The sequence below is a fragment of the Cyprinus carpio genome, chromosome B5 (assembly GCF_018340385.1).
Source record: "Cyprinus carpio isolate SPL01 chromosome B5, ASM1834038v1, whole genome shotgun sequence".
Taxonomy (NCBI): Eukaryota; Metazoa; Chordata; class Actinopteri; order Cypriniformes; family Cyprinidae; genus Cyprinus; species Cyprinus carpio.
Genome location: NC_056601.1, coordinates 584,727 through 597,043, shown reverse-complemented (window position 1 = coordinate 597,043; position 12,317 = coordinate 584,727). Strand labels below are relative to the sequence as shown.

At 40.1% G+C, this 12,317-nt stretch overlaps 1 protein-coding gene across 2 annotated transcripts in view; it reads left to right on the top strand.

Annotated features, from left to right (window-relative positions):
* Positions 1-1,669: 1,669 nt before the first annotated feature.
* Positions 1,670-12,317, top strand: part of LOC109062567 (histone acetyltransferase KAT6A-like) — a 34,589-nt gene continuing 23,941 nt past the window's right edge. Inside the window, exons 1-2 of one of the 2 annotated variants that reach the window (XM_042723504.1) lie at positions 1,670-1,825; positions 3,419-4,596. In XM_042723504.1, the coding sequence (XP_042579438.1) occupies positions 3,976-4,596 (621 nt within the window). In that variant the 5' untranslated portion in view covers positions 1,670-1,825; positions 3,419-3,975. Of the gene's footprint in view, positions 1,826-2,075; positions 2,097-3,418; positions 4,597-12,317 lie in introns of those variants that run through there. The other variant, XM_042723505.1, reaches the window with a different exon arrangement.

Here is a 12,317-nt window from a genome sequence, read left to right as displayed (position 1 = left end):
CCTTTGAAAGACTACAGCTTTACAATAAATGGTCAGAAATCGCTTAAATGTGATTTTTCTTTAATACAACTTCGACCAACAGGTGAGCCTAAAATCTTGATTTATAAATACACAAGCCTTGACCAAAACCAGGCTGATTTTAAATTCTGAATTCAGTTCCCTTTTAGTAGTTCCTGTTCTTAAAACAACACACCTGCCAGCTACCTCTGCATCTGACAGCTGTCCTTAAGAAGACAGGAACGACTGAAACAATCACAACTCCCTGCCTGACTGCTGTTTGTAAAGATGTATAAAGTATACACATTTAAAGCTGGCTGTCTGGATATCTTTCGAGTCCTTGACACCAGTGAGCTGCGGCGTGCTTCTCATGTAGTAATACATGCAAACATGTGATATGAACATGCAATGCAATTTGTGTTCTTGTGGCTCAGTGGTAGAGCATTGTGTTAGAAGTGCAAAAGGTTGTGGGTTCGATTCCCAGGGAACACATATTAGGTAAAAAATGTTAGCCTTAATGCTAAGTATAAAAGCGTCTGCTAAATGCATAAATGTAAATGTAAATGCAGTGCTCCACTGACTGATGATGTGAGTTAATGGCAAATGCGCTGACCGCTATTTTCTAAGCTTAATTTCGGCTTTCATTTAGTTTTGGCTCATCATTGCATATAACAAAGTAAAGTTATTTACAGTCAGGTGATGTATTAATGCATGTGAACAATTAACTGATTGTTTTACATTTTAGAAAATAAATTTGAGGGAGGCGTTAATGTCATTTTATATGTTATTTTAAATTAAGTTTACATTTTAAACACAAAACAAGTGGCTTTGATATGATAATCCATACAGAATCGTTTAATAGGTCTAAAATAATAAAAGCACTTTTATTACATAATCGCAATTAGGCTATTCCGAAATTACCTAATTCATATTTAAATGAACCCTCTTAAGATTTAAGGATGGTCTAGAACATGCCCTGAATAGTAAGCTAATTATGCATTCATAATATTAATATATTCACGCAGCTCAAACATTACAGCAATTACAACGCAACTACATCATATCATAAATATTCAATTAATGACTTCTGATGGCAACATATTCACATTCCCGAGGGGTGTTAGATTAAAAAACATCTCTGGCGTGGGTCACCTGTCATCTTTGCCTCATATGGCACTGCGGAAATTTCGGGAAATTTACATAAAGCTCTCTATCAGAGACTCTCAAATGCATTGTTTACGAAGCAAACCCAAAATAAAAACATTTGCTTTGTCACAGCGCTTATGCATTTTTCATTGCATTATGGAAACAGAAGCAGAATGGCTGAGCAGAACCCCGATGGGAGGTGTGGACAGTGGAAGAGTCGTCTTTGATCTTTAAATACCCTTCTAACATTAAAAACACACTCCATCGCTTTGACCGCAACATTCAGACGCTCCCTAAACGCGCCACATCGCCTTTTCTATTATTTTCTTTTTCCCCCTTCGCTTTACCAGCTGTCCTTTTCTTCCATTTCAGGCAGAAGCAACGGACATTCGCCCTTCAGATGTGTGCAGCACTATCCCCCGCCTCTGTTTCTCCTCTCCTCCCGCTGCAGTCCCTTTCTTAATCTGATCCCATCTCTGATTCGGATTCGCACTTTGCGGACGCTCCCTAGCGCCGACTGTTCCCGCCCCTCCCCCTCCCCCACGCGCCAAGCTCCTGTTTCACTCAAAGATGGCGTCAGCTCTGGAGCCACTGCTCTCTGGCTACATTTTTGGGCTTGTTGTTGTCTGTGTTTCGAACGAGTTCTGGCACCTTCTCTGCGTCCACTCGACCCTAAATCCCGGTGAGTACCTCGCAAGTACGCGTAACGGTTTAAAATGCTCTCGGCTAGCGAGTGGACTCGTGGTTCTCTCTTTCAGGGAAGAAGCGGGAGAAGGTATAGGGAAAGGGGGGGACGTTCCGCGGAGATGAAGGGGGAGGGTGGGGAGACGCTAACGTTAACCGAGGCCTAACTACTTCCCTCACGGGCCTCGTCTCCTCCGCCACCGCGGACTCGGTTTACAGTGAGCGGGGAAGGAAGTGGAGGAGAAAAATGGTGGAGGAAGCCATCTAGCGTGAGGATTTTTTTTTTTTATCAAGCGCTTCTTCGAGGCACAGATTGAGGGAAGGAAGGAATCTTGGCGATCTTTTTTTAACGGCTGAGGCGCGCGCTAACCGCGGGAGCCGCTGGCATTGTGTGTTCAGTTAGGCCGCGAGGACTCCTAACGGAAAATAAAGACGGAAAGGTCCAGAAAAAGCGGTTTTCTGATCGTTAAGGTGTGAAATCTCAGGGAACGAAGGGACCTTGTCCTTATTCTCAGGTGCACGCTGCTTGTGTTTTGAAGCTAACAACATCCGCCGAGTGCACTAGCTTCGCTACTTACTTAAAAGTTTACATCGTTTGCTATGGAAAAAAATGCTTAAATACTTTACACTAAAGTTTATTTATAGCCACTATTAAACTGCCGTTTCTAATGCTGTTTACATTATTATTATTATTATTATTATTATTATTTAAAAAAAATCGTTCAAGCTCCGTGTTGTTTACTATTAGCCATGTGTTGACGTTTCGTGCTTTCCTTTCTGCAGTTTGACATGATTAGCACCTAATCTACAGATAATTAACAAGTGGCCACTTGACACAGTGTTGTGAAATTGCTAAACTTTAGTTTAAAGTTGCATTATAACATTTATATTGTTGTGCACACAAAATAACCACTGATTCTGTTTTATCCCGTTCATATAACTTTGTCTCAGGCACTGTTTTAGACATTTTTAATATAACCCTTCACTGGAAATACTGTATTTTAGTGCTTTTACAACTGTTCTCAAAGCAGCTCGTTTTGTTTTTGTTTCATATATTGGGTTGCACTTTATTTTAGTGTTCTTGTTCTAACTAATATTAATTAACTGCAGTGTTTGGGTCATGTTTGGTTTCAAGTTTGCTGTAGTAGTAGTCACATCAAATGACGCAATAATTAAATGCAAATACAAGGACAGTAAAATAAAATGTATTGCTGCTGATAATGGCTGTAACTTGTTTAAACTGATTGTATTTGAATGCACAACTTAAACTGTGCATCAGTTGTGAACATGCAATTTCTTAATATTACACTTGCGTTTAAAAGCATCTGTATGCTGTTATTAATTAATTACAGTTGACCCACCTTTAAACCTAACAATCACACCTAACCTGTACCTTAACCGTATCCCACCTCAATAGCAGTAGAAGTGTTATGCAGTACAATAAGAATTATTAAGTGCTTAGTAAAAGAGTCCTAATCTCATGTGGGGCCCAAACTTTTTTGAAGTGTAGTATGGAGTTTTAATTTAGTTGTTGCAATATGTTTCGTGTATTTTCCAGAGTCTGATCCTTTCATGTTTTTTCTTCGTGCAGGTTGCAGGAGAATGTTCTGAAGAGTACTACTCTGATGATGATGATGGTCCGCCCGCGTCGCTTTCTGGAGTGAGGGATCTGTTCTGGACTGCTTGTTGTTGTTGTAGTGCTGCTACAGTTCTTTACAGAGATGCTCCATCTAAACGGATAACACTAACTGTCAGAATCGAGGACTGTACCGGACTGACTGCTTTTGAGACGGGCGGATAAGACGACACCCGACTCTACTTTCTCTTGGAGTGGTTGCTGTCTGTTGCATACTTCACCTCTTTGCTTTGGTGTGGTAACCCAGGAAGGGTCACTGGGTTAAACGGATCTGTTCTAGGTTGGGGGGGGGGGGTTTAGGGAGCCTATGCTATGGTGATCGGCTCCCTCTCTAACAGCTCCTGCTCAGGCACCGAGAGACTTACTACACCTTCCCGGGACAAAGGATAGCCTCCTGGACGAAGAGCGAGGAGGAGGAGGAGGAGGAGGCGGCGCCAGGGCTGAGGCCGCTGGGTGCTTCCGAACGCTTGTGAAAGTGTGTCGGGCCGCGGCCCGGCAGTATTACAGCAGCCATGGTGAAGCTGGCCAACCCGCTGTACACCACCTGGATCTTGGAAGCTATTAAGAAGGTAAAAAAGCAAAAGCAGCGGCCGTCCGAAGAGCGCATCTGCAATGCCGTGTCAATGTCCCACGGGCTTGACCGCAAGACGGTCCTGGAGCACCTTGAGCTCAGCGTTAAAGATGGCTCCGTCCTCAAGGTGTCCAATAAGGGGCTCAACTCCTACAAGGACCCCGAAAACCCTGGACGCTTGGGGTTCACAAAACCTCGGGCGGGAGGTAGTTCCAGCGCCTCGAGCTCTGGTAAAAAACCCGGTCTGGATTGGAACAAGCTCATCAAGCGCTCGCTAGAGGGGCTTCACGAACCCGGCGGATCGTCCCTGAAGAGCATCGAACGCTTTCTGAAGTGCCAGGCAGATGTTGCCGGTTATCTGTCGGGCAGCGGCTCTATGGGGCCGGGCATTTTCCACCAGCAGCTCCGACTGTCTCTGAAGCGGGCCGTTTCTCACGGACGGGTGGTGAAACAAGGGCCGCTCTTCCGGTTGGTGAGCAGGAGTTCTCATAGCGACGGCACGGGCTGCGTGTCTCTGGATTCTCTGCCTCCGGTCCGTCTGCTGCCTCACGAACAAGATCGGGTGAGTCCATGAAGCCGTTTCCATTGTTTACTGGGAGTTTTTTGCTTTCGGTTTCCCTGTCTGATGACCGGTATTTACATATCTCACTTCTGTTTCGAATAGCGGCTCTCAGCCGTGACGTGATTTGAGTAAGCAAACAGCTTTCTGAGACTCAATAAAACGTCCAGAAATTATCCAAAGCAGGTCAGAGTTTGTGTTAAATTTCTTAAATGTACTTTTAGGCCTTAATGTGTTCAGATGGCTTGCTGATGTTTGGAGTAGACGTCAGTGTTACGTCTCTTGAAGCTGCGTGTGCATAAAACACTGGGAGCAAGTGCAGGAAAACGGGTAAAATCCGTGGAATAAGAAAAAAAATATATATATTTTGTTGTGCTTTTGGATGTCAGAATCGGAATGCAAATAATTTTTGTAGAATACTGTCATCAAAGATGCCATTACGTTTAAACGGACAGACTATGGAAGAAAACTGCTATGATTACTCTACTTTTAAAGCATAGATTTGATTTAAACAATAAGTCTACATAACATTCTCATATGCAGTTCATAGGGGACATACTGTATTATCTGTACAGTTACAGCAAGAAATATTTAAACCTATTACTGTACACTTTATATAACGTTTACCTATTTTCTTGCAAAAATGCAAGTTTGTATCTCCTAGTTTGGACTTTATAACTCAACAATAGCGAGTTTGTCAATTCAAGCCAGAAGTGTGGGGTATAAACTCATGATTCTGAGCCGAGGGGAAAAGAGAGAATGACAAGTTGTCAGAATTTTGGGAATAACTTCGGAAGACCACCGCTGTTTTCATATGAAATTTAAGGGGGACCGACTCTGAGGCGATCACGAATTTGTGTACAGTTTATGGAGCTAATCACTATAGCCCTGGTAAAAATGGTCTAGCGATGCCCATGCTTCTCACATCCATTTCGGAGAACCAGGACACATATTTCAATCTATCGCTCAGGCATTTAAGTGCCACCAAAATCTGCATTCTGATTTGGTTTGTGTATATACTGGTTGGCACCGGCTTTCGGTACCCAACCCTCACTGTATATGTGACCCTGGAGCACAAAACCAGTCTTAAGTGTCAACTTTTCGAAATTGAGATTTATACATCATCTGAAAGCTGAATAAATAATCTCTCCATTAATGTATGGTTTGTTAGGAGGACAATATTTGGCTGAAATACAACTATCTGAAAATCTGGAATCTGAGGGAGCAAAAAAATCTAAATATTGAGAAAATCATCTTTAAAGTTGTCCAAATGAAGTTCTTAGCAATGCATATTACTAATAAAAAATTAAATTTTGATATATTTACGGTAGGAAATTTACAAAATATCTTCATGGAACATGATCTTTACTTAATATCCTAATGATTTTTGGCATAAAAGAAAAATTAATAATTTTGACCCATACAATGTATTTTTGTCTATTGCAACAAATACACCTGTGCTACTTATGACTGCTTTTGTGCTGCAGGGTCACATATCGATATTAACAGTATTGCCTCATGCCATATCGCTTAAACTCGATCGTACAAACTCCAAGTACTGCCCAGCTTTACTGAAATGCCTTGTTTGAGTGAGATGGTCTATAAGAAAACATGGCAGAGATGGTCAAGAATGAGCGGTCACGAGGCTGCCAGCTGCAAGATGTGCCACTGACAGAGAACATGTGTAGTGGTGGAAGAAAAGAGCCACACGTGCTCAGACTGATATTCTCCATACCATCCTGCACGAGATGGAGCGAGGGATGAAGAGAGAGAGAGATAGAGGCTGAACTGCAGACATACAGGCAGCAAGAGCATCACAATAAATACCCACTTTTTTTGTAACCTGATAAATAGCAGCTCTGCCTTATGCTCCCCAGAGGCATTCACACCCACCCACCCACCCCTCCGATCACATCTGATATGGGACACATCCATGATGTGCACTGCAGGGTGTTGGCTGTCAGAATGATACCATGCTAAATTTGAGCTTGGTTTCTGGCTGTTCATGTCTGTGTTTTGATGCTGAAGTCGTTACGTGCAGCTAAGGTTGTGTTGTGTGTGGCTCAGGAACCAAGGCTTCCACAAGTGGCCTAAAGTCACATGATAACTCTAGGCGTCTGCACTAGAAGAAAAGGCTTAGAATTTGCCAATGGCTTGTTTTAGATAAGATCACTATTGTGATGACAAGTGTCTTTTTTTAGGATGCACAGGAGCGTTGCAGGAAACACTAGTGGAAATGTTGGGGCTAGTTGTTGATGCGATTTTATATTTATAACATGGAACATTTTAACACTTTCGCTTGTGTGTAATTTAAAGTTTGATTGTCTTTCTTCCTCCTGCTGGTTTGCATTTTCCAGAGGTCTGTGTTTTCTTCCCGACTGTGATGTTTTTGTCATACATGTCATAAATTGGCATTTCTAGGCCATTTTTTTTTTTTTTTTTTTGTGAATGTTTTTTTAACGTTGAAACTGTCTTAATATTCATTTTCATGAGTCCAGTCTCAAAATGTTTAAAGTCATTGTCCAGTTGTAAAGCATGACAGGAAAAGCAATTGAAATTCATTGGTCAAGAAGATTGGGAACCTTAAGGTTCATTAAAAGAATAGAACAATACGTCACTATATAGTCATTATATTTTTGAACAGATTTTGAATGTCTGCAATTATGCAGAGAAAACATTATAAGACGAGAATGTTTAAGAATTGAGTGATAAGTGCCACGAAATATATGTAATCGCAGTTTGAGTTGATTTCATGTTCGGACCAGATAGTTTTTACATGTTTCTTTGTTGGTTTTTACGTAGGGTTTTAAGTTTTATTCTGGATCCAGCTTCAAAAAACTCATTAAGTGCAAACAAAACACTTCGGACATGTTTTCCTCACAAAGTTATACTTCTACTGCAGGGATTATCATTGGAGGGCATTGAATTGTTTGTGATGCAGCTTTGATTTTTATGCTTGAATTTAGAAGAATGCACTTGATTTTCACTCGCAGGTGTGTGTTTGTCTGATGTGGCGGCTGTCAGTGATGCTGTTTTCTGCTTGACTGTTTATAGCCGCCTATTGCTGACTCTAACCGTGCCGCGTGTATATACGATCATTAAGGGTTCTGCTTCAGTGCAGTGAGGACGGGAGCAAAACAAATGGGTGAGCACTGGCTGTGACCCCGATATGGAGGAGAGATTTGTGTAGTCAACACACGAATGACACACTCCTCCATTTAAACATGATCGCAGACTCGCTCACACGTTCTTCCTCTAATAGAGGGTCATTGCCGGGGCATTTGTGGGGAGCGAGGGGGGGCTGGAGTCAAGTAAGGGGCATGGAGGTATAGATGGGAAATCACATAGCTTTTGGGGGTTATTATGAGAGCGTGTGTGTATAGGACATTAAGTGGGCTGGTCCTGATGAGAGGGTTTTGTGTAGAAGTCACCAGTAAGAAGGATGGGAGCCTCGTGTTGCCCTTTCACAGCTGAAAGCTCCAGGGTTGAAGGAAAGTTCCTCGGGCGGTCATTCTGGGGACGTGTGAAAATTCAGATGTGAACTTGCCGCCTGATGACGTTCAGGTCATAGTCCGCAGCATAATGCGAGTTATGGACCACTGTAATGGTGATCAGGGTAAAACCTGGACATTTTTTCTTCCTAATTATCCCTAGTAAGTGGTTTATCCACTATTCCAGTCAATTAAGTTGCCAGAAATATAATAAACAGCAGTCTGCACTTCAGGTGTTCATTGCAAGGTTGTCATTTAAAGCTCCAGATGAAATCTGTAGATGTTTTTCACTTCTTTATGTGGAAAATCTGCAGAATTGGTTGAAGTGTTTTAAATTGGAGCTGAGTGTACCACGTTCATATTGGAATCTGAAAGCATAATCAGATTATCCAGAAATATTTCATAAACAAAACACGATGGCAGGGCGATGTGTAGAACTTGGAATTCTACACCATGATTTAAAAACATCACCCACTTCGTTATTTTAATTGTACTAAAATGGTCTGCGTGATATCCCAAACTGGTATTTGCCGTCATATTATGTTATTATCGTAATTATGAACACTATTTGCGTAATGCAGAAGTCTTCAAAGTCTTAAACGTTAACAGAAAATAACTTGCAGAAGGACAGTATTATTGAAACGAGCTGCACCCCTCAAACCCATCAGTACATATAAATGTGTACTTTTTCACTTTATTCTTGTTTCTAAGTGAAGCTGTAGAGAATACAGGAGGCATGCATACCAAACAGCACTGGACATTGATTATGTGTCGGTGTTAAGGTAGGTAGGAAAGGTAATCAGTGTTGGCCCTTGTGTCCTGACTGCTCTGGTGTGGCACGAGTTGAACAGAAGCGCTACTAGAATGTAAAGATGCTCACAGGACTTAAATGATAATCATTAGCAATACCATTATCCCTCTCTGTGTAGGTCTAAGATCACTGAGGCATTAGAGCATCAGAATGGTTGTCTACCCTGTAACTAAACCAGACTCTCATAGCCTTGTTTCTCAAGCTAAATTATTAAATATCATTGGTATGAAAGCTGTTTTTAATGGTTAATGCTGAAGCAGTCTGGCAAATTATGTAATATCTGTAATATCACAATATTTACTCAATTCATGCAAAATTTAAATCAGATTTTTTTTTTTACAAGGTTTTTGGTAGATTTTAGATATTTTCTGTTAATCAGCCAAAATGCACAGTTATGAGCTGACATAGTAGTTTATAATCCAGCTCCAAAATGGAAAGTATGGATTGTATTTGATGGTTTTGTTGTATTTGTAATATGGATAGTTAAATGTTTCACAAGTCCACAATTTTTGCACCTTGGTTGATGTACCACTTTGCGCTGACCCTTATATGACCGTAGGAATGGTATGTTCGTCATGTCCTATGAAGGATTGTGAATGTGATTTAACACACACGTTCTCTGCTTCATTACGCCCTGCTGTAAGATGTATCTGCAGCTGCGTGTTATTCGTGTGACTAGCATGACCTCCAGATTTGAATCCCTCACTTTAGGAATGGTCTGCGCAGTACAATGGGTTTTGGCTTGTTTGCCTCTTCTGTTTGTGAAGCCACCCTGAGACTTGATGAACCAACCAGTGGACTTCATTTCTCATTGCTTTTCATGTCAGCTGGAGGTTTTTTGTCAGTTGCACCTGATCTGAAAGGTGTTTTAATGTTTGTATTGCCATGAAAGGGCTTTTAGAAATAGTGGAAATGCAGAATCTGTTAAGAATTTATCTGTCTGTCATACTGTTGTTGTTGTTCGATCTGTCTATCGTTACGTATAGCTATCTAAAGATTAGGGATGCACCGAACTGAACAATCTTGGCTGAACCCGAACAAAATGAAACATTGGGCCGCATTTTATTTTCACCATATATTTTGTTTTGTTTTTTCACCATTGCATAAATTTGGACTGTTCGGTTGCCGAACATTCACTTCATCCCTGATAAAGATGTTTTTAAAGGGCAGTTGACTCTAAAATAAATTCTGTTATAATTTACTTACATTCATGTCGTTCCAAACCTGTATAACTTTATTCTGTGGAACATGAATTTTTTTTTTTTGAATAATGTTGATAACCAAACCATTTTGGTTCCCATTAGATGAGGGCAATATAGCAAAAATGAAAAAAAAAAAAAAATTAACCACAATTCTTTGTCATGTTGGTTTTATTATTTTGCAAGTTGTCCGAGCAGTACATCAAATTAATTTTCCTATTTTAAAAACAAATCCTTACAAGGTTAAGAAAATATAAAATAAAAAGGATATTTAAGCCAGAGCAGGAAATGCTAAAAAGCACTATTGGACCTTTGTTATTAAAAAATGAAAAAGATACACATTACAAATATACGTAATATACAAATAAAACAAACCGTGCCATATTTTTCAGGTATTTAAACGCTTTACTGTATAAATTGATTCTTATTGAAGCAACTGCATGAAAGTTCTGCACTTAAGAGCAGTGAGTGATTTTTCTCTTTGTTTTGTTGTTTTATTAACATTAAAGGGATAGTTCACCCAAAAATGACAATTCTGTTATCTCAAATTGTTTTAAATCTGAATGAGTTTCTTTCTTCTTTTATGTTGAACACAAAAGCTCTGACTTCCATAGTATTTTGTTTCTTTCTATCAAAGTCAATGGGGGCCAGTAACTGTTTGGTTACCCACATTCTTTAAAATATCTTCTTTTGTGTTCAGAACATGAAATAGCCTAAATTAATACAGGTTTGGGACAACAACAAATGAAAAATAACAAAATTGACAGAATTTGAAATTTTTGGTGAACTATCCCTTTAATGACGAGTGGCAGCATGTTTAGTATTATTAGTGTACTGTCACTTTAAGAGCTGCACGCATCTAATATACAGGCACGCATTCATGTTTACTTTCTCTTTAGACATAACCAACTGTGTTTATATGTAAACCCTGTGTGTTTTTTACAATATTAGTGCAGTCAGATGCAAAAGATAGCTTACTCCAGTAATGTTTGACAGGATTTTTAAGTATGTGCATGGTTCAGGTGTATGCACCTGTCATAACAGCACGCAAATTAAATGTTTAATCGGCAAGGCTTTAAAGCAGACATCATGTGCATTTCCCACAAGTTGATATGATTCTTTAGGGTCTTAATGAAAAGTCTGTAACATACTTTGGTTAAAATTTGTCAAAGGTAGTGTAAAACGACACCCTTTGTCAAAAACAGCTCTGTTCACAACGACCTGTTTTGGTGCATGTCCCTTTAAATGCTAATAAGCTCTGCTAGGGGTGGAATGGTTCTTGCCAAAAGTACGTCACACTGCCAAGGATCTGATAAAGAGGTTATGATTTATGGGGATGTTTAAAAAAAAAAAAAAAAACACTTGGGTGTTTCATTATAGGGTGGTTGTGTACACACGCTGCCAACACATTTATGTTCAAACAACATATGAAAGTGAATTTTGCATCATGCGATGTTCCCTTTAAAACATGCAAATAATGCACTTTTATGATTGAGAATAAGTGTCAAGTGAGTGTAACGTTAGATGTGAACGTTACGTTGTACAGTACATTGAGACAGATAGAATTGAACTTTAATCATGCATGATCAAAAACCATGATATCCCACACCTCTACTTTTTTTCCATTGTGTTTTTGTCCATACTATGAAAGTCAATGGGAACCGAAACTGGTTACCAGCACACTTCAGAATATCATCTATAAAATCCCTTTTAGTTTAAAAGTTAATTGATGTAATAGTGTACATTTTAATAATGTTAATAGCAATACAAATTATATAATTAGTTAAAAGTAACATTACCAGTTTACTTTTGTTGAAGGTACCATGCATGGTGGTAAAAAAAACTTTGCGGTCAAGGCATATTCCCGTCCTAAAGACTTAATGTTGTTTTGGTCGTATGCAGAACCAGTGAGGCTGTAAGAGCTTGTCTTGCCCTTTGATTTAACAGTATTGTTGCATCTGCATGTCTGCCATCTATTGTTTTCTTTCTGTTTCCTTTCTCTGTTTGGGTGTGTTTTTAGTGTGTCCCGGTGTCTCTCTCTCTGTGTGTTGATCAGGGGTGTTCTTGCACAGGGGTTTGTGGGTGATGGGTAGGGGACTACACAGTCAGGTGAATGCAGAAATGAGTTTCACATGTTAATGAGAACCTTGACAGAGCCAGAGACAAGGACAGCAGGTTTTGTTCTCCCTCCCCCTGCCATTCCTGTTGTATCCCCGTCTACTC